The sequence below is a fragment of the Myodes glareolus genome, chromosome 7 (genome assembly GCF_982192425.1).
Source record: "Myodes glareolus chromosome 7, mMyoGla1.1, whole genome shotgun sequence".
Classification (NCBI taxonomy): Eukaryota; Metazoa; Chordata; class Mammalia; order Rodentia; family Cricetidae; genus Myodes; species Myodes glareolus.
Genome location: NC_142032.1, coordinates 103,267,350 through 103,289,715, shown reverse-complemented (window position 1 = coordinate 103,289,715; position 22,366 = coordinate 103,267,350). Strand labels below are relative to the sequence as shown.

At 37.7% G+C, this 22,366-nt stretch overlaps 1 protein-coding gene across 4 annotated transcripts in view; it reads left to right on the top strand.

Moving 5' to 3' along the window:
* Fchsd2 (FCH and double SH3 domains 2) overlaps nt 1-22,366 on the top strand; it is a 231,214-nt gene that overhangs the window by 170,164 nt on the left and 38,684 nt on the right. For 2 of the 4 annotated variants that reach the window (XM_087908664.1, XM_048429444.3), the window contains 3 exons: nt 404-526; nt 7,100-7,195; nt 8,720-8,791. In XM_087908664.1, coding sequence (XP_087764790.1) covers nt 404-526; nt 7,100-7,195; nt 8,720-8,791 — 291 coding nt within the window. The remainder of the gene's footprint in view (nt 1-403; nt 527-7,099; nt 7,196-8,719; nt 8,792-22,366) is intronic. The other 2 variants (XM_087908665.1, XM_087908666.1) reach the window with 2 other exon arrangements.

Below are 22,366 nucleotides of genomic sequence, written 5' to 3'. Positions count from 1 at the left end.
TCTACCAATAATGGATGAGAAAAATGGAGGAGATTAATAATTATTTTGTATCTTTTCCAGGCTCTGTGTCTGGTTCTTTCTTTTGATTAGTCCATGTAAAATTTCTCACCTCGTTGTCATGAAGTAGCTACAGAGGAAGATAACCAAAGATCAAAATCCGAATATTTTTGTTTCCAAAATATTCTATTTTTTAATAAACTTTACCAATAGTTTCCCTTTGCTGGTTGCTGTTCACTAAAGATTCAACACTTCCCTAGTAACTGCTCCCATATTCTTAGGTAATAGTCTGTGTCTTTTGTCAGTGTATTAATAGATTTTTAAATTGAACATTCCTACTTTTCTTATAGTCAAAGGAATTGTGTGTCAAAACTCTATCATAATTTTTGGCTGTCCTCTTGTTTAGGCCCTCGATGGAAATGTGTATGACCACCTCAAGGATTATTTAATAGCCTTCAGCCGGACCGAGCTAGAAACTTGCCAAGCTGTACAGAACACATTCCAGTTTTTACTAGAAAGCTCAAGCAAGGTAATGTGTTTATAATGCAGTGGGTAATATTGCCGTTTTAGAATTCAAAGTTTTTTCATACATTCAAAATGAAGATACCAGTCATAGCTGAAGATTTTAAAGGATGTATTTCTGAAAAAAGTCTCTTTAAGAAAGTGGGAAAATGTTCTGATCACCTTCTGGATGAGTGGAGGAGAAACTGTTGTCACAACCATGAAGAAAGGAGAGACGAAGTAGCAGGCTGACTCGGACATCAATCATTGCTGTATGTAGTGCCTTTGAGACAAATCAGTGAAAAATCTGATCTGTTTACATAAACTTCAAATCCATTCAGCTCAACCATTTGAGAGAACAAGGTCATGTATTAAGGCAGAGAGTAAGAAGGGTATACAAAGGGAATATAGCATTGTAGATTTAAAAATAAATTCTATAATACTTTGGAGTTTGTTTTTAACAAATTAAACTCACTTTTTAAAAAAAATATTTATTTATGTATATGACTACTCGGTCTTCCTGTAAGTCTGCATGACAGAAGAGGGCATCAGATCCCATTACGGATGTTTCTGGGCCCCATGTAGTTGCTGAGAATTGAACTTAGAACCCCTGGAAGAGCAGCGAGTGCTCAATCACTGAGCCTCCTCTTCTTGCCCAAACTCACTTGCACTTTCTTTTTCTTTTCTTTTCTGGGGGGTGGGGGTGGAAGGGTAGGGGTAGTTCAAGACAGGGTTTCTCTGTGTAGCCTTGACTGTCCTGGAACTCACACTGTAAAGAAGGCTGGCCTCAAACTCACAGAAATCCTTCTGCCTCTGCTTCCTGAGTGCTGGGATTAAAGGTGTTTGCCACCGTTGCCCAGCTCTAAACTCACTTTCTTTTTGCTATCATTCTTTGATAATGATCTTTTCATTTAAAATATTGACGGTAGTGGTGCACGCCTTTAATCCTAGCACTTGGGAGGCAGCGGCAGGTGAGTCTCTGTGAGTTCAAGGCCAGCCTGATTAACAGAGCTAGTTCCGGACAGATTCCAAAGCTACAGAGAAATCCTGTCTCGAAAAACTAAAGCAAACAAACAAATTGATCTACTAACTTTGCCGGACAAGTCACACTGGATATACTGAATATACACACTCAAAAGAAATGTTGTTTTTCCTCAAAACTGAATAAATTATGTTTCTTTTTAACAATAGTAAATCTCTTTTAGGAGATAAAATGTTCCTGTAATTGTTACTTTCTGGAAGATGTATTATGATGATTTATTTCCTGACTGTACATTTTAAAATATATACATTCTACTACCTGGATCTACTCCTTTAAAAGATCTAGCTCAATTCTTTTGTTTTTTTATTATTTATTTATTCATTTATTTTGTCAAGGGGAATGGGAACTGGCTATGTATTTAGAAACTGTTTAGGAACTAGGGTATCCATCTTCACGAGATGGAGTTCAAAGACAGGCATGAGAAGGGCACTCGGACTCTTTATCCTGACACATCCTAGTGGAAGCGTTCTTGTTTCAGAGAACCTGAGCTCCTGACTCTAGGAATAAAAGCATTAAAAGAGAGCTGGAGAGAAGGCTCAGCAGTTAGAGCATTTGTTGCCCTTGCAAAGGGTTCAGGTTCAGGTCCCAGCACCCACATGGTGGCTTACTATTAACCAACTGTAACTCTAAGTCTAACTCTAGGTCTAGGGATCTAACACCACCTTTTGACCTCCATGGGCATCAGGTATGCACATGTTGCACATAATACAGACAGACAAAACACCCACATAAAATCATATAAACTAATCTTCTTTAAAAACTTATGGAAAAGCTTTTAAGATGCTAAGTTGGTATCAAATACAAACATTATTAGTGTTATACTTTTGACATCTTGTCCTATGTCTGTCCCTATCCAGAACCCAATAAAAGATGCAAAAAACATTGATGTGTAGAAAAAAGAGTAGATGAATGGATGGATACACTTTTAAAAGAAAAAGAAGAAAAATAGTAATTGTGGAGTTGTGATAATAAGTATACAGGTGTTCTTTGTGACATCTTTTTATATTTTATTCATTAATTTATTTATTTTTGAGAAAGGGTCTCACTATGTAGCCCTGACTGCCCTGGTACTTACTGTATAGACCAGGCTGGCCTTGAACTCAAAGAGGTCCTCCTAAAGTGCTGGGATTATAGATGTGCCCCACCACACCTGGCCAGTTCTTTTTATTTTCATGTATTTGTTTGAAATCATGAGAATGTTGGAGAAAAATGTATACAGAAGTTTGTTGATTTTGTTCTTTCTGCATAGCAATGATTTTTGACCACTGGAAAAAAGCATGTTTAGTAGTCAGCTCAGGTTTTCTGAATTTTTTTCTCATTTTTGATTGTTTTTGCTTGTTTCCAGTATGTTTGAGCAGCTTTCATTTTCCTATATAGTTGTTCATTTATCAGCTCTGGTGGCCACCTCTTTTAAGAACTTGTCTGTCTTTGTCACCTTCTCCTTTGTTATTTCTGTTTACACTTTATTTTTTTATGAAGTCAGTCGGTTTTGTTAATTTTGTCAGAAATATGTTTTGTTCTGTTTTTCAGTGTTCTGTTTCATCAAAGTATTTCTTCCTTTTTTGTTTTTGTTTTTCCAGACAGGGTTTCTCTGTGTAACAGCCTTAACTGTCCAGTAACTCATTCTGTAGACCAGGCTGGCCTTGAACTCATAGAGTTCCGCCTGCCTCTGCCTCCCAGGTGCTGGAATTAAAGGTGCATGCTAATCCCCCACCCCCTGCTAAAAGTATTTCTTTCTATGTTCCTTTGTGTTCTTGAAAAGCTTGTTTTTCTTGTTTTTAAATAACAAAACAGACACTCCTACTACAATCTGTAACATGAAATGTGAAGGGCTTTTATTCTTATTTCTACATTGCCCCCTCATTAGTCCATAAATTATTTAGAAGTGAATTTTGCATTTAAGTTTTAGTGGCCGACTGGAGGGATGGCTCAGTGGTTAAGAGCACTGCCTGCTCCTCTAAAGGTCCTGAGTTCAATTCCCAGCAACCACATGGTGACTCACAACCATCTGTAATGAGATCTGGTGCCCTTTTCTGGCTTGAAGGCATGCTTGCAGGCAGAATACTGTATACACAATAAATAAATCTTTTTTAAAAAAGTTTAAATGGCAAGATAGTGTTTTTCACTCCCAACTTTACTAGAGACTATAATCTATTTTTATTCTAATTTAAAATTATTTGGCATAATTTTTTGAAACTTCTTTTTTAAAGAAAATGTTAAGTTAGATACACTATTTTAGTTTATAAAACATATAGGCATGAAACTGGCTAATACTATGCATGTATTTGATTTTCTAGGCATTCTTAGTGTCTGTTACATTCTGACTCGCATGTTTGTTTTATGGAAAGGAGGATAGACTGAGTCTGACAGGTGTCTCTGTCTCTCCCCCCTTCCCCACCCCACCCCAGACACACACACACACATACATACATACATACACACACACGATACTCGCATTACTGTAGTGTTATTCTACATTATTTTTATTGAAAATATATTAAGGATTTATGAAATACTCAGGAGACAAAGAGATAAACTTTTATTTTCTGCCTTCACTCATGTGAGTCTCTCTGTCCCTGAGGTGGGGTTTAAATGAGATGCTATTGTGTCAAGGCCAAACTGATGAACATGAATGATATAGCTTGGAGATGTGCCCTGTTATTGCAAGTGAGAGGAATTCGCACCTACAAGTTTTATACCATGTGCTTTTATGTTACAAAGAGTTCATTGTGTTGCAGAGATTCTAACCAAATGGAAAGTTTGAAAATCTATAAACTTTTTTATTCTATACTTTTATTACTTTGTTTGGGTCAAAATCTATTTTATCTGCTTGCTTATAACATAGCATAGTCCTAATGATGTTGTAAGGGTAATTCATGCAGACACTACATACTGTAAATGTTAAAGTGCTCTCTATAGCTTTAATCCTCTAAATGGAAACAGCTGGTCCTAGGAACTTGTATTAAATTTTAATTATTTATGAAGCTTGCTCTTCTCCTTAATATTTTATGAAAAGCTTTATATATGTAACTGAAGCAGATGTTGTCATAGATATTTTCTCTAGGATAGTAGCTCCAAAAGCAAATCTACTGTCCTCTGTAATATGTTTCTGTGTGCTTGCTTTCTGCCTGCAAAGGATACTGCTACCAATTACTAATGTAGCTCTTTGAACAGTTCGTAACTTGAAAATTTTAAGCCGGGTGGTAGTGGTGCACACCTTTAATCTCAGCTCTTGGGAGGCAGAGACCGGCGGATCACTGTGAGTTTGAGGCCATACTGGACTACAGAGTGAGTTACAGGACAGGCTCCAAAGCTACAGAGAAATCCTATCTTGAATATATATATATATATATATATATATATATATATATATATATATATATATATATATATATATATAATACCTTGAAAACTAACCATAAAAGTAAATTTATTAAAATAAAGAACAAAATTATGATCATTACAGTGGATATGAAAGCTGGGCATGTTAGCACATGCCTTTTATCCCAGCACTTTGTGAGGCAGTGCCAGGCATATCTTTGTGAGTTCGAGGCCTGCGTAGTCTACATAGTGAGTTCCAGCCATGGCTACACAGAGAAACTCTGTCTTAAAAAACAAATACAAACAGAAAAAGCAGGTGAAAAGCCAACAGCTAATACTATTCTCAGTAGTGAAATGCTGCATGTTTCCCAAGATCAAGAAATGCTTTCATGAGTGCACTTAACTGCTGTGCTAAAAGCACTGACTTAAACAGTTAGGTTAGAAAGAGAGAATCAAAATTACTGCTGATTGGAAAGGTATGATTCTCTATATATCAATATCACAAATGTAAAAACTACTAAAAAAAGTAATCCAGATAAGAAAGCAATTCTACAAAGTTATTCTAGAAACAAGATCAAAACATAATAGCCAGCTGTGTGTCTATACTCTTACCAGTGAATGATCTGAAAATAAAGTTAAATCAAGTCCAACTACATTAGTGTCCAAAGAATAAAATACCCAATAATAAATTTAACCGAAGATTTACATACAGAAAATTTTAAAAATTAATATCTAAATAAATATAAATAATAAATGTTCATTAATTAGAAGATTTCGTATAGCTGACTTTATAGTATTACCCAAATATTCAGTACAATCCCTATCAAAACTCCAGTAGCACTTTTGTTTATAGAAGTGGAAAAGACAATCCTCAGATTTATATGGAAGTGTGAGGAAACTCTAACTAGCTAAATAGTTAAAAGGAAAAGCAAAATTGAACTACTCACAGTTCCAGCTTATGAAGCTTACTATAAAGTCACAGAAATCAAGGCAGTGGTATGGACATTAGGAGAGACAGAAGTGGCCAGTGAAATAAAGTTTGAGTCTTGAAATAAAACTGTACTTAATTGGGCAACTGATTTCAACAGAGGTACCCTGACTATTGAGTGGAAAGGACATAATCTTCAGAAAAGGCACTGAGACAAGTGTATAACCATATGCAAAAGAGCAGAGTTGCACTCTGCCCAGTTTTTAATGATCTCTAATATACAGCAGATAAAAGTTGAGTAAAGGGCAAGCAGTGAGGACAAGCAGAATTCAGCTGTGTTCAGTTAAGTACTGCTTGCTCTTAGTTTTTCCCAAGGTATAGTGTAGTAGATGGGTTGTTTAGAAAATGAGGGACTAGAGATGATTCAGTGGTCAGGAGCAAGTAGTGGTGTTGGACCTGAGTCCCCAGCACCCACCTCAGGCTGCCAGTAACTCCAGCTCTTGAGTGTCTGACTCTTTTTAGCCTCTGTGAGCATCTCCATTCACAGGTACACAAACCCATACACAGACATGGATACACATAATTAAAGGAAAATAAACTGTTGGTTGTTTTAAAGAAAATAAACTGGGGGTCTAGAGAGATGGGTCAACAGTTAAGAGCACTGACTGCTCTTCCAGAGGTCCTGACCTCAATTCCCTGCAACCACATGGTGGCTCACAACCATCTATAATGAGATCTGGCGCCCTCTTCTGGCCTGGAGACAGAACACTATACATAATACATAAATAAATAACACTATACATAATAAATAAATAAATCTAAGGAAGGAAGGAAAAAAGGAAAGGAGCCAGGCATGGTGATGTGTAGCTTTAATCCCAGCACTTGGAGGACAGAGGCAGGTAAATCTCTTGTGAGTTCAATGTCAACCTGGTCTACATAGTACATTCCAGACCAACCATAGCTCCATAGAAGTACTGTGTCAAAAATAATCAGTAAATAAGAAAATAGCTGAATGAATCTTTAAAAATGAAGCTTTAAACATTTTTAATGTATCATTATTTGTGTGCATGTGTGTATGTACACGCATGTGGAGGCATGCTACAGTGCACTTGTAAAGGTCAGAAGACAACTTTGTGGAGTTGGTTCTCTCTTTTCACCTTTACGGGGGTTCCATGATTGAACTCAGGCCATCAGTCTTGTGCAACAGAAACACCCTTTACCCGATATGCCACCTGGCCCTAAACTTTAGAATATAATCACTGGACATTTTAACCTTACTTAAGACTTACAGGTTTCTGTTTTGTCTTTAGGTGGTACGGGACTATAACCTTCAGCTGTTTCTACAAGAGAATGCTGTATTTCACAAGCCTCAGCCCTTCCAGTTCCAGCCTTGTGACAGTGACACTGTAAGGGAATTCCACATCTTCACTTCACTCGTTGTTTGTGCTTGAATAAGCAGCAGAAGATGAGTGTGTCTCATTAATTTTAACAACTGTGAATTAACAGAAAAACCACACCACTTCTTTCTGAGTACAGCACATCCAGTGTTTTTAAACTGTAGGTTGAGGTAGAGAAAATCTGAAAACAATCAAAAAATTAAAAAGTATTCAGTGGATTTTTTTTCCAGTACAAATTATGTCTTCTGGGCATACTTCATACTGTATCTTTCTTCATACTATATCTTCGAAATAACCAGTGGCTAAATCTCATCCAGGATAGAGCTAATAAATGGAATGATAAATATGTGCATGAAAATATTTTGGTTGATTTTATACAAATTACAGGTCTTTGATAATTCCTTTTATTTTTAAATTGTTCAAAGCATTAACGTTAAGCCCCAATGAGAAGTTTTTAAATAGCAGGCATTAATCATTTTTTCCAAGTTTATGAGAAATGTTTACAATTATCTGAAGTTTGAAAAGAGACAAAAAATTCATTTGACAATAAGATTACAAAATTTAATAGTTTAAAATGACAAGATAGTCTGAGAACATTCTCCTAAAGTAGGAAGCTAAGACAGAGGGCAAAGTATATTTGTAACTCTTTTGATAAATTCATAGTCAGTACCAGGAGAGTGTATAATATAGTTTAAGAGTTTAATATGTTTGATTTCCCCCCACATAAGTTCTCAGCTTTGTAGCGCTAACTGGCCTCAAATTCACAGAAATCTTGCCTCCACCTCCCAAGAGCTGAAATTACAGTGTGAACCACCATACGCAGTATTTTATTTTGTTTTCTTACATTCTAAATAGCCTTGTGTTGAAGGCTATATAAAGACATGGAGGATATCTTTAGTTTCCTTTACATAATAATCTTAATTTATTATAGTAATACCTCCCCTTTTAAATTTTTATTTATTTATTTTTAATTTTTGGAAGTGTTGGAGATGAAAACCTAGGGCCTTGTGAATGCTAGGCAGGTGCCCTGCTGCTGAGCTACCTCCCCAGTTCTTCCCCCTTTAAAAGCATTCAACTTCTGCTTAATGACTCAGTGAGATTTTCTTAGAGTTGGACTTCCTTGAAGCCTGGGATGAATAAGCAGGACATTAGAAGATACAGGATATGATTCTGTGTGGTACTCATTCCTCTAATTCTAGCAGTAGGAAATAGGATGAAGGAGAAGGCTAGCATGGACTACAAAATACAATGTTGCTTTTAAAAGAAAAAGAAGATGCAAAGTCTGAACAAGTTTATTAAGTTTGATAAACTTAAAATTCTGACCAATTTGAGGTTTGTTTTTTTTTTTTTTCCTTTGCCCATTTGCCACAGAATAGTGACTCTTACCTCACTTTTCCAAAGCTTAACTATAGCCCTAAGACCTGTCTTTGTTTTTAGGCACTGTGCTAATGTTCTAAGCTATTATGTCCCCTGTTTACCTTAAAATTCTAACTCTCTGCTGTTTTCTGTCCTTGCGCAATCTTTACTGGGCAGAGTTTAAAAGCCGCCCAACTGGTGGATATTGAGCTCTCCCCTGTCAGTGCCCTGAGAATGACCATAGCTGAGGTATATGGGGGCATGGGCAAGGGTGGAAGGGTGGAATGTGTGGGCTTGCATGTCGTTGAAGGGCGGGACCTGACGTTGGGATGAAAGTCATATATGGGCCCTTAAATGAATCATCCATGACTATCAGTTTTTACCTTATATAAATTAGGAAGGTTGTTTGTTTGTTTGTTTGTTTACTATTTGTAATCGAGAAAGTGAGATGCTCATTCTTCATCAGGATTATCTCAAGCACCTTAATTTATAGGAGCACTGATACAATCCTGCCTTTATTAAAAGAAAACTGGAGCCTAAAAGTAAAGAAACTTGACCAAAGTCTTAATCATGAATGAATGACACATAGCTATTGTCATGGCAGTATTAATGTTCTTCCTGCTATGCATTTTGTCTTCTGAAAAGGAATGGTTAATGCTTGTAGAACAGGTTTTTTTTTATAATGGAAGAAGGTAAATACAAATTTACAAAAATCGTTCCAGATTGTTAGCTATAAAATATTTTGCATGTAATTTTTATGTGTATGAGTTTTTTGCCTCTATGCATCTCTGTTCTTTGTACCTAGTGCTTGCAGAAGCCCAAAGAGGGTGCTGAGTACTCTGGATCCAGAATCACAGATGGCTGTGACCTACCATGCAAGAGCTAGGAATTGAGGTTCTCTGTAAGGCCAGCTAGCAACCTAATTCCAGCCCTTGTCTGTAATTTTTTTTTCCTGCTTAGAAAGAATAAATATTCAGGTGCTGGAGAGATGGCTCAGTGATTAAGGGCATTGTTTGATCTTCCAGAGGACCTGGGCTCAATTCCCAGCAACCACATGGCAGTTCAGAGCTGTATGTAACTCCAGTCCCAGGAAATCCAGTATCATCACAGATATACATGCAGGCAAAACATCAATGCACATAAAGTAAAAATCAATAAATTATCACCAAGCGGTGGTGGTGTCCACCTTTAATCCCAGCATTCAGGATGCAGAGGCAGGCGGATTTCTGTGAGTTCAAAGCCAGCCTAGTACCCTAACCCTAACCCTAACCTAGTCTACAAGAGCTAATTCAAGTACAGCCAGAGCTACACAGAGAAACCCTGTCTGAAACAAACAACAAAATACAGATACCACCCCTAATAATTTTTACTCTCTATATAGCCTAGTATTCTTCACAAGGATAGAACCCCTCACTAACTGCTTCCTTTTAGAGTTGGTAGCACTAGACCTACCATGGAGTGAAGAGTGTATGTCAGATCTGTTGACTCACTCTCTCGTGAGGTAAGCTTCAGCCATGCAAAAAGGACTAATTGCCTCTGTCCTCATTCATATTTCTAAAATCATTCTTATTCCCATCTTGTTTTGAAGCATATGTCATTTCAACAAACACTGAATCCCTACTGTATCTGCAAGTCACTAGGTTACATGGTAACCTGTAACATCTGTGTTATTCTCTATGGTACAGTTCTCACTGCTGTACCGTTCGCGAGCTGGGCAAGGGCCTGGAGATTAAAAGAACACACAATAGACATGGGTCATTTGTGAGGAGATTATGCCAAATGTTGTTTATTCAAGCTTAGGAAAAACCTTATATACCTAGCTGTTGTACAATGGAACTCCCCCCAGGCAGGTGAGAAATTGCCACATCCAAGATAGAGTATACAATAGCCATATAGCTAACCACCATGGGAGCAGAGGGAGCACAGGAACAAACAGGATGTTTAGCTGGAAAATGCAGCAAAATGTCTGGCCAGAAACTGTCCTCAAGATGAACCCCGAGAGGAGGGGTAGACCCACGGGCCCTACAGTGGACTAGATGAGCTCACTGATATGTACACAGATGGTGGCATTTTCTTGGTGTCCAGTGACTAATATAACCAGTAAATCCTGATATGGTATGATTTTTAAACAGGTTTATTGAGGCATACTTATATAATTTACTCAGTTCAGTATACTGAATAATTTTTGTGTTTACCAAATTATGTAAGTATCATTATAAATAAGTTCTAGAACATTTACATGACCATGAGAAGACACCCCTCTTCCATATAGGCAATTACACTTTCTGTCTCTGTAATTTTTTTCTGGACATTGCACTAAATTAAATTATGCAGTATGTGTACTCTGTTGTATCTTGTTTCTTTCATTTAACATGTCTTTTCGATTTATCCCTGTTATTGAAAATACTTGTATTTTGTTGTTTTTTAAAAATTTCTGATTAATATTGCATTCCGTGAATATTCAGCATTTTGTTCATCTGTTTATCATTTGGTGAACATTTAGGATTTAGGTTGTTTGCACCTTGGCTCTTACCAGGCTGAGAAGAAGTCAGTAAAGTGCTTTTCCCGTAAGCAGTTCAATACCCAGAACCCACTTTTTTGTGTTGCTGTTGTTGTTGTTGTTGTTGTTGTTTTAAAGAGACCATCAATTTGACAAGAGCAATCAGGGAAGATTTAAAGGGAGGAAAGGGAAGGGAGAAATGCTGTATTTATAATTAAAAATAAAAAAGAATTCCAATGCTGTGGCTGGTGAAGACAGGTGACTGACTCATAGCTTGCTGATCAACCATCCTAGCCTGCTTGGTGAGCTTCAGGCTAGTGAGAGACTATATCTCAAAAAGCGGTGGGCAGGCAATGGTGGTGCACACCTTTCATCCTAGCATTCAAGAGGAAGAGGCAGGCAGATCTCTGAGTTCAAGGCAGCCTGTTCTATGGCGCAAGTTCCAGGGCAACCAGGACTACACCATAGAGAAACCCTATCTCAAAAATAAAAAAATAAGATAAAAATAAAGATAAATGGTGGACAGCACCTGAGAAATGACAGAAAATGTTGCCTTCTGGACTATGTGGCTCGTGTGTGCACATGCACGTTTACACACAGAGAAAGACAGACAGTCAGTGAAAGATATTAACGTATCTTCCTTTCTCTAGGGTTGCTGGGTGATGATAAATTTGTGTTTAAAGCATTTTTAGGAAACTGCTTAAACTCTTTGCCCAAGTAACTATACCATTTTTTATTTCCACTAGCTTTTTATGCTGGTTCTTATTTCTCTATATCATAACAAATATTTGTTGTTGTTCATCTATTTTGGTTTCTTGTTAATTTCACGGACCTGGAGGTCAAACCAAAGACTTTATGTATATTAGGCAAGCACTGCTGCTGAGCTGCATACCAGCCCATCCTGATTTCAGCCATCCTTGTGGTTATGAAATAGTATTTTATGGTAGTTTAGGTATGTGTTTACTTGATGACTAGCTGTTAAATGTTTTCATGACTTTTAAACCTTTATATATCTATTTTGGTAAAATATCTATTTTAATCTTTTATCCATTTTTACATTTTATGTTCCTTTTATGTTACTTTTCTTTTTATCTGTAAATTTTTTATTTATTGTTTTTCATTGAACTATACATTTTCTCCATTGTCTTTCTTTCCTCCACTTTCCCCTTCTCCTCTCTCCCCTGCCCCCCATGCTCTGAGTTTACTCTGGAGATCTTGTCTTTTTCTCCTTCCTAGGTGGATCCATGTATGTCTCAGGGTCTTTGTTGTTGTCTAGGTTTTCAGCGGTTGTGAACTGGTTATTCTTTGCTTTATGTCTAAAAGTTAGTTATGAGTGAGTAAATATTATATTTGTCTTTCTGGGTCTGGGTTCCCTCACTCAGTATGTTTTTGTTTTCTAGTTCCATTCATTTGCCTACATATTTCAAGATGTCATTATTTTTTACCACTAAATAGTGTAATGGACTCTGAATCCAGCGATCCGAGTTCATATCTCAGTGGAACCTGTTCCTTGAGGAAGCGACTTGGTTAGTCATCCTCATCATCTCAGACTATGAAAATCAATATAAACGGGCTGCCCACACATGCCTCAGCATTGCCAGGGCATGCTTCACTTTTCACTTCCAGTGCTCCATTGTATAAATGTACCACATTTTCCTTATCCATTTTTCAGTTGAGGGGCATCTAGGTTGATTCCAGGTTATGGCTGTTATGAATAATATTGCTATGAACATAGTTGAGCACATGTCCTTGTGGTATAATTGAGCATCCTTTGAATATATGCCCAAGAGTGATATTGCTGAGTTTTAAGGTAGACTGATGCCTAATTTTCTGCGAAATCACCATACTGATTTTCAAAGCAGCGGTACAACTTTGCTCGCTCACCAGCAATGGGGGAGCATTCATATTACCCCACATCTTCTCCAGCATAAGTTGTTATCAATGTTTTTGATCTTGGCCATTCTGACAGGTATAAAATGGAATCTCAGAGTTGTTTTGATTTGCATTTCTCCGATGGCTAAGGAGCATTTCCTTAATTGTCTTTTGCCTATTTGAGATTTCTCTGTTGAGCGTTCTCAGTTTAGGTCCATACCCCATTTTTAAAATTGGAATGTTTGTTCTTTGGTGTCTAGTTTCTTGAGTTCTTTGTATATTTTGGAGACCAGTTCTCCATCAGATGTGGGATTGGTGAAGATCTTTTTCCATTCTGTGGGCTGCCATTTTGTCTTGTTGACTGTGTCCTTTCCTTTACAGAAGTTTCTCAGTTTCCAGAGGTTTCAGTAACTGATTGTTGCTCTCAGTGTCTGTACTACTGGGGTGATATTTAAAAAGTGGTCTTCCATGCCAATGCATTCGAGGCTTCTTCCCACTTTTTCTTCTGGAGGCATCACGATGCCTGGCTTCAGACTCTACTATAGAGTTACAATAATGAATAATGAGGTTCTATGTTGATGTCTTTCATCCATTTGGACTTGAGTTTTGTGCATGGCAATAGATATGGATCTATTTACATTCTTCTACATGTCAATATCCGGTTATGCCAGCACCATTTCTTGAATATGCTTTCTTTTTTCCATTTTATACTTTTAGCTTCTTTGTCAAAAAATCAGGTATTCATAGGTGTGTAGGTTGATATTCAGGTCTTCGATTCAATTCCATCGATCCTCTTATCTGTTTTTATGCCAATACTAAGCTGTTTTCATTATTGTAACTCTATAGTAGAGTTTGAAGTCAGGCATAGTGATGCCTCTAGAAGGTTTTTTTTGTTTTTTTTTTTATTGTACAGATTTGTTCTAGCTATCCTGGGTTGTAACAAGAAGGCCACTAGTTAGTTTCCTGCTGCATAGCCCCAAAATAATCACACAGAAACCATATTATTTGCAGTACTGTTTGGCCAATAGCTTACGTGTATTTCTGGCAAACTCTTAAATCTTAATTTAACCCATCTCCATTATTTTATATTTTACTGCAAGGCTCGTAGCCTACTGGCAAGGTTTGAACATGTCTGTCTCTGATGGCAGCTCCATGGCTTCTCCTTAACTCTGCATCCTTTCTCTCAGCAATCAGTTTCATTTTCCCCACCTAGCTAAGTTCTGCCCTGCTATAGGTCGAAAGCAGTTTCTTTATTCATTAATGGTAATCACAGCATACAGAGGGGAATCCCACATCACCTCCTCTTTTCTGTTTAAATAAAAAAGACTTTGTCTGTAACATAGTAAAATTACATATAACAAAACAGGTATTAAGCAAGAATTACAGTTATAACATTTATATTTATTTTATCTTTTATCATGACTAAGGAAAACTATATCTATTCTTCAACTCCATCAAAGACTCCAGAAGGATACAATATTACCTAAGTAAACAGGAAGTGCATTGTAAGCAATTTCCAAAACTCTAGAATTGACAAGAGACATCTCACTACCTGGACAGTCACCCAAAGTTCTCCTGTACCATTGAGGCACCCATCTTCAGCCTACAGACCCACAGTATCCGGCAGACTTTTCCATAAAGCAGGAACTTTTAAAGACAGTTCCACCTATATTGGCAATTTGCCAGTCAGTTTCTTCTGTGTCCTGCAGAATGTCTAGCAGACTTTCATGAAGCAGGAACCCTGAAGAATCATCTCATCTTTAGGCAAGTTCAGCAGTCATTTCTCTGCAGGTCCTTCTTGTCCAGTTCACCCCACATACCATCAAGCAGTCCAGGCAAGAGCAGTTTCTTGCCCAAATGGCTAACAAACTCCATGAGGAGCCTCTTCGATGCCCATCTTCCTCTTAAAGTAATTGGTGCTGCCAGGAGCAGATGTGTCTTACTATCATGAAAAGTCTTCTTAAAACATTTAAATGCCATATTCCATAGGTCTTTGAAAGGTTTGAAGAACACCTATCTAATTGAAATATATCTAGAAAACCTAACTAACATGACTAGAAACTTGACCATTATAGGTGATTATCTATTAACCTATATTTCTTAGTTATACATTACATTTTAAAATGAGCTAGACAAACATAATGCATTAGTCAAGAAAATTGACCTTCAAATTGTATCAGTAGACCAAGATCTATACCAATACAAGTCTCTATAGCATATCCCCTTTAAAATGTGAACAGACATCTATAAACAATATTTGGGAATATGGGCATAGTTCTCTCTAAATTGCTTCCTGCATTTTGTTGGGCAAAGTAATTTTTGGAGTGTTCACAGTGACCTTTCAGGGGGTCTTGGTCCATCAAATCACATTAATCTGAAAGGTTGTCATCTTCTGTGGAAGCAGAAGAACCCCTTTTCCAAAACAATATGTCCTTAGACTCATATTTTGAAATCAAGATACCTTTAAAGTATATAGGTTGGTTTCTTAGCTCCTTCACAGTTCAAAAATTCAAAGAAAACACAATAATATACATAATCCAGACTCACTGTGTATATTCTATCTTTACATAGCTTATTTGGTCTTATTCTATTACTTCTTAATATTTATTATCTTTACTACTTTTAATCTATGACTGTGATCTGTCTCTTTAAAGACTTTGTTTTTTTTTAATTATTTACTTTTCTCTCAATACTATTTTTCTTCTCTCTCCCAAGCCTATGTACATTGATTCCACACTGTGACCCATCTAGAAGTCTTTTTTTTTTAAATCTGGATTTGTCTTTATTGCATATCTGTAATCCTTTTCTGACCAGAATGGCTTCTTAAAATGCTAAGGACTTTTTTTTCCAAACTGTCTTCCAAATATTTATTTTTATACTCATGGGTTCGTGCTGCTTTTGACCTTGGTCAGGGAAGCTTTTTCTGGCAGTGGGCAGTGGTTGATACAGAGACCCATAACTGCTCAGGCCTAAATGGGACAGTTAGACCATCCTCAGTCCTGGGTTCCAGGAACATCATGAACAGGAGGAGGAAAGAATGTAAGAGCTGAAGGATGGGGAGAGTGCTGTAAAATGCCGTCTTTTAGACACAACATGGCTGCTGTGCTCATGAGCTCACAGCAGCTCACACCAGGACTTCTTGAAAACTTTAGCAGCGTCATTGCTAGGGGTAATATGGCACTTCCTGCTTGCCCCACCCAGTCCAGCATGGCGGAGGAGGTCCATTTACTGGCCCTGAGTCACACACACTGCCCCAGTTCCAAGTATGCAGCAGGTCTATGTCAATCCATTAAGCAGTTTATAGCAGTCTGCCAAGACCTCAAGTACTATATTGAATAGATATGGAGAGAGTGAACAGCCTTGTCTTGTTCCCGATTTCAGTGGGATTGTTTTCACTTTCTCTCCATTTTGTTTGATGTTGTCTGTTAGTTTGCTGTATATTGCCTTTATTATGTTTAGGTATGTTTCTTGTATCCATACTCTTTCCAAGACCTTTATCATGAAGGGGTGTTGAATTTTGGCAAAGACTTTTTCAGCATCTAGTGATATGATCATGTGGCTTTTTTTTTTTTTAGTTTATTTATATGGTGGATTACATTGATGGATTTTTGTATGTTGAACCATCCCTGCTTCTCCAAGTAGGATGAAGCCTACTTGGTCATGGTGGATGATTTTTCTGATGGGTTCTTAGATTCATTTTGCCAGTATTTTATTGAATATTTTTGCACCAATGTTCATGAGGGAGACTGGTCTATAATTCTCTTTCTTAGTTGTGTCTTTGTCTGATTTGGTTTGTGTATCAGTGTAACTGTAGCCTCATAAAAAGAGCTTGGCAATGTTCCTTCTGTTTCTATTGTGTGGAACAATTTGAGGAGTATTGGTATCACTTCACTGAAAATCTTGTTGAATTATACACTGAAAACATCTGGTCCTGGGCTTTTTTTGGTTGGGAGACTTTTGATGACTATATCTATTTCCATAGCAGTTATGGGTCTATTCATTTTCCTTATCTGGTCTTGATTTAATTGTGGTATGTGATACTTATGCAGAAAATTGTCCATTTCCTTTTAAGTTTTTCAACTTTGTGGAGTACAGGTTTTTGATTCTCTGCATTTCTTCACTGTTTGTTATGTTCCCCTTTTCATTTCTGATTTTGTTAATTTGTATATTCTCTCTCTACTTATTAGTTATTTTGGATAAAGGTTTGTCTATTTTGTTACTTTGCTTGAAGAGCCAACTCTTTGTCTATTTATTCTTCGTATTTTTTTTATTAGTTTCTATTTTGTTGATTTCAGTTCTCAGTTTATTTCCTGTCCTCTAGTCCTTCTGGGTGAGTTTGCTTCTTTTTGTTCTAGGACTTTTAGGTGTTCTATTAATTCTCTAAGTGTGGGATTTTTCCAGCTTCTTTATGTAGGCACTTATTGTTATTAACTTTCCTCTTAGCACTGCTTCATTGTGCCCCATAAGTTTGGGTATGTTGTGTGGTTGTTTACGTTGAATTTTTGGAAGTCTTTTGGTTTTTTTTCTTTATTTCTTCGTTGACCCAGTTGAGCATTGTTCAGTTTCTATGACTTTGTGAGCTTTCTGCAGTTAGTGTTGTTGTTGAATTTTAAGCTGTGATGATCCAATAAGACTCGGGGTTAGTACAATATTTTTGTATCTGTTGAAATTTGCTTTGTTGCCGAGTATGTGGTCGATTTGGAGAGGGTTCCATGAGGTGCTGAGAAGAAAGTATATTCTTTTGTATTTGGGTAAAATGTTCTATAGATGTCTATTAAGCCCATTTGAGTTATAACATCTGTTAGATTATTTCTCTGTTAAGTTTCTGTCTCACAGACCTGTCCAGTGGTGAGAGTGGAGTGAAGTCTTTCACTATTGGTTTGTGGGGCTTGATGTGTGATTTAAGCTTCAGTAATGTTTTGTTGTTGTTGTTATTGTTGTTGTTTTTCAAGACAGGGTTTCTCTGTGGCTTTGGTGCCTGTCCTGGAACTAGCTCTTGTAGACCAGACTGGCCTCAAACTCACAGAAATCTGCCTGCCTCTGCCTCCCGAGTGCTGGGATTAAAGGCGTGCGCCACCACCACCACGAGGCTATCAGTAATGTTTCTTTTACAAATGAGGATACCCTTGTTTTGGGAGCACAGATGTTCATAATTGAGACTTCATCTTGATGGTTTTTTTTTTCCTGTGATGAATATAATATGAAAAGACCTTCATCTCTTTTGACTAATTTTAGTTTGTGTTGGGGTCTGAGAAAAAGCCCCCAAAGAAGATCAATATCCCCGTATGCAACAGCAAGAGCATTTATTGATTCCAGTGTTGGGGTAGCAAAAGAACGAGCCCCAAAGAAAGTCACAAGCTCCTTTTAAGTGGAGTTACTGAAATTCCAGAGAAGAGGGATTAACCTGGGGGTGATTGGTGGAGGAAAGATTAGTAACCTGGGTCTGACTGGCAGAAGAACCTAGTGGTTAGGGACCTTCCAGCAGCAGGGTAGAGAATGCTATCTTTAGCCTGCAGAAGTCTAGGGGGGCATCTGCTGAGCCAGCAGAAGTGTTTGTTGATGGTTATGGTTTTCATGAGACCTGCTTGCTCAGCTCTGTTCCATTCCAGTGAAGTGGAACTGAGGTCTGGTCTTTGTCAGGACCCTGGTCTGCTGCCTGCGCCTGCCCCCTTCAGCCTTTTCAGTTTGTAGTCTGTTTTGTTAGATATCAGGATAGATAAATGGATATAAGAAACATCAGCTTTGCCGGGCGGTGGTGGCACACGCCTTTAATCCCAGCACCAGGGAGGCAGAGGCTGACAGATCTCTGTGAGTTCAAGGCCAGCCTGGTCTACAAAAGCTAGTTCCAGGACAGGCTCTAAAACTACAGGGAAACCCTATCTCGAAAAAAAAAGAAAGAAAGAAAGAAAGAAAGAAAGAAAGAAAGAAAGAAAGAAAGAAAGAAGGAAAGAAGGAAAGAAGGAAAGAAGGAAAGAAGGAAAGAAGGAAAGAAGGAAAGAAGGAAAGAAGGAAAGAAAGAAGGAAAGAAGGAAGGAAAGGAAAACAAACACCAGCTTGTTTCTTAGGTCCTTTGATCGGAAAATCTTTTCCCAACCCTTTATTCTGAGGTTAATATCTGCCTTTGTCGTTGAGGTATGTTTCTTGTATGCAGCAGAAGAATGGATTCTGTTTTTGTATCCAATTTGTTAGTCTGTGTCTTTTTATAGGCTAATTGAGTCTATTGGTGTTAAGGGATATTAATGAACAGTGATTGCTAGTTCCTGTTATTTTGTTGTTGTTGTTGTTAATAGTGGTGTTTTTCTTCTTTGGGATTTGCTGGTGTGAGATTATCTATTTCCTGTGTTTTTGTGAGTGTAGCTAATTTTCTTGGGTTGCAGTTTTCCTTCTAGTACTTTCTGTAAGGCTGAATTTGTGGATAGATATTGATTAAATCTGGTTTTGTCATGAAATATCTTGTTTTCTCCATCTGTGTTGTTTGAAGGCTTTGCTGAACATATTCTGGGCTGCCATCCGTGGTCTCTTAGTGTCTGTATAATACCTGATCACACCTTTCTGGGTTTCATTGTTTCTTTTGAGAAGTTGGATGTAATTCTGATAGGTCTTCCTTTATATGTTACTTGGCCTTTTTCCTTTGCAGCTCTTAATATTCTTTCTTTATTCTGTATGTTTAGTGTTTTGATTATTATGTAGCAAGGGGACTTTTTTTTGTCTAGTCTATTTGGTGTTCTGTAAGTTTCTTGTGTTTTCATAGGCATGTCTTTTTTTAGGTTGGGAAAGTTTTCTTCTATGCTTTTGTTGAATATATTTTCTGTGCCCTTGAGTTGTACTTCTTTTCCTTCTTCAATTCCTATTATTCTTAGGTTCGGTCTTTTCATGGTGTCCCAGATTTCCTGGGTATTTTTGTTGTGCCTAAGTCCTGAGACCCCCAAGAAGACCACCATGGAGCCACACACTTCTGAATGCCAAAGCAAGGCTTCGTTTATTATGTACACGCTGGCATGGTTCTCTGCCTCACAGTCTGGCACAGCAGTTGGAGGGAGAAGGACCCCGCCAACTGTTGTAAGGGGTTATAAAGGCAAAAACCACAAAGCAGTCACAAGATTACAGTTTCAAAGTACAAAATTACTTATCCTGTATCACAATTGGCTAAAGGTTAGATAAAACCTAGCTGTTAGTTCCTGATAGGCTATTATTGTCTAAGAGGGATAGCAGCAGCCCCTGGTCACATCCTCCGGACATCTGCTGGCCCTTTGCTAACCACAAGGGCTGTTTGGAATCCTATCTGATTGGTCCATCATTACTCAACTGATAGAGGAAGTTAGGTGGTCAACATTTTATGTCTGACTACGGGTGGGGAAATGGGCTGCAGTGAGCAGCTTTATGTAACTTGGGTTGCTCCTTTAGCTAATACTTCCCCTAAGAGGGGTCCCATGGCCTCAGCTTGTCCTGGGGGCTGGGGTGTAATTCAGAGTCCCAAAAGGTTCTAGTACAGAAATGAAATCTCTTCTGGCCTCTCAATTTTGTGTTAAGAATTTATTGGATTTAGCATTTTCTTTGACCGATGAAATCTATTTCCCCTATTGTGTCTTCAGTGCCTGAGATTCTGTCTTCCATCTCTTGTATTCTGTTGTTTATGCTTGCATCTGTAGTTTCTGATTGTTTACCCAGATTTTACATTTCCAGATTTTCCTCAGTTTGTGTGTGTGTGTGTTTATTAACTCTATTTCAGCTTTCAAATCTTGAACTGTTTCTTTCACTTGTTTGATTGCTTTTTTGGTTTTTTTTTTAAGGAATTTGTTGAATTCTTCCAATTTTTTCATTGTCTTTTCCTCCATTTCTTTAAGGGAATTTTCCTCTTTAAGGGCCTCAATCATAAACCAGGCGGTCGTGGCACACACCTTTAATCCCAGCACTCGAGAGGCAGAGGCAGGCAGATCTCATGAGTTCGAGACCATTCTGGTCTACAAGAGCTAGTTCCAGGACAGGCTCTAAAGCTACAGAGAAGCCCTGTCTCAAAAAACAAAAAAACAAACAAACAAAAAAAGCTAGTTCTAGGACAGGCTCCAAAGCTACGAAGAACCCCCTGTCTTGAAAAGAAAGGAAAAAAAAAAAAAAAAGACTGTTTTCTGCTGCTTCATCTGCATTGGGATGTTCAGGTCTCGCCACTGTAGAATCAGTAGTTTTAGGTGGTACTCTGTTACTTTTTATTCACGAGTGTATTCTTACCCTGTTTTCTATCATCTCTTTCTTCAGTCAGAATAAGGGGAGTCTGTATTTCAGGGGTGTCCCTTTTCCTCCAATTGCTGTAGTTGGGAGCTGTAGCTCCATTGATCGTTCCTTCAGGTGTAGGCAGAGAAGAGCCTTCATTTATGTTCCTCCAGGTGGTGCCTACATGCCCAAGACTCAGATGTTCATTCCTCCTGGTATTGGCGGTGCTGAGGCTGAGGCCACTGCAGTCGTAGCAGCCCGCCACACTACTGCTTACACTTCTCCTCCCTGTTTTTCTTGTTATAAAGTCTTTATTTTAATTAAATATTTTAAATGTTTATTAATATCGAAGTCAAAAGACAAGTCATGAGAGTTAGTTCTCTTCTTCTGTGTGGGTCTCAGGATCAAACTCAGGTCATCAGACTTGATGGCAAGTGCCTCACCCATGAGCCCTCTCACAGCCCCTTGTTACGGAGTAAATCTTGATGACAAACTAAAATGTATCCTGCAGGGATGAGAAGCAGCACAGATAACAAAAGTTAATGTGTGGCATTCTTTGAACATTTAGTTCCTGCTAGACATTTTTCTAAGTGTCTAGCCTATTATTATTTATTATTACATTATCTTTATGACAGCTCTCTACTAGATGCAATTTTAAATCCTTGCTTTAAAGTTGAGGAAGTTTGTTCAGGTCACTCAGTTAACAAGTGCTGCAGCTGACAAAGTTTGAGAGAGAGTGATCTAATCCAAAAATGACAAGTAGCCCTGTGGTAATGGGAGAATTTGAGAAATACCGTGTTATAACCTGGACTTTTGTTGGGAGTTTTATCGATAATAATAGATGAAGAACTATAGAATTTGCAAATGTAGGATATAATAATTGTTCCTTTAATTTGAATTAAGAATTTTGAGCTACTATATTTAATCTAGGTTTAAATGAGATATATTTAGAATTATTTGGATTTCCATATTTATTGCTATAATAAAGTAGAACTCTTCTGGATAATTCCATATTCTATTGTAAAATTTAAAAACAAAACAAAAAACACTTTTTCTGGTGAGATAGTACATTTGTAGAATCCTAACACTTGAGATAGGATTGTGAGTTTGAGTTCAGCCTTGACTACCCAGAGAAACCCTGTCTCAAAGCAAAAAGCTAAAAAGAGAACTTTTAGGGGCTCTTGAGAGATGACTCAGCAGTCAAGGACATTTTGCTCTTGCAAAGGCGTGGTTCCTAGGACCCA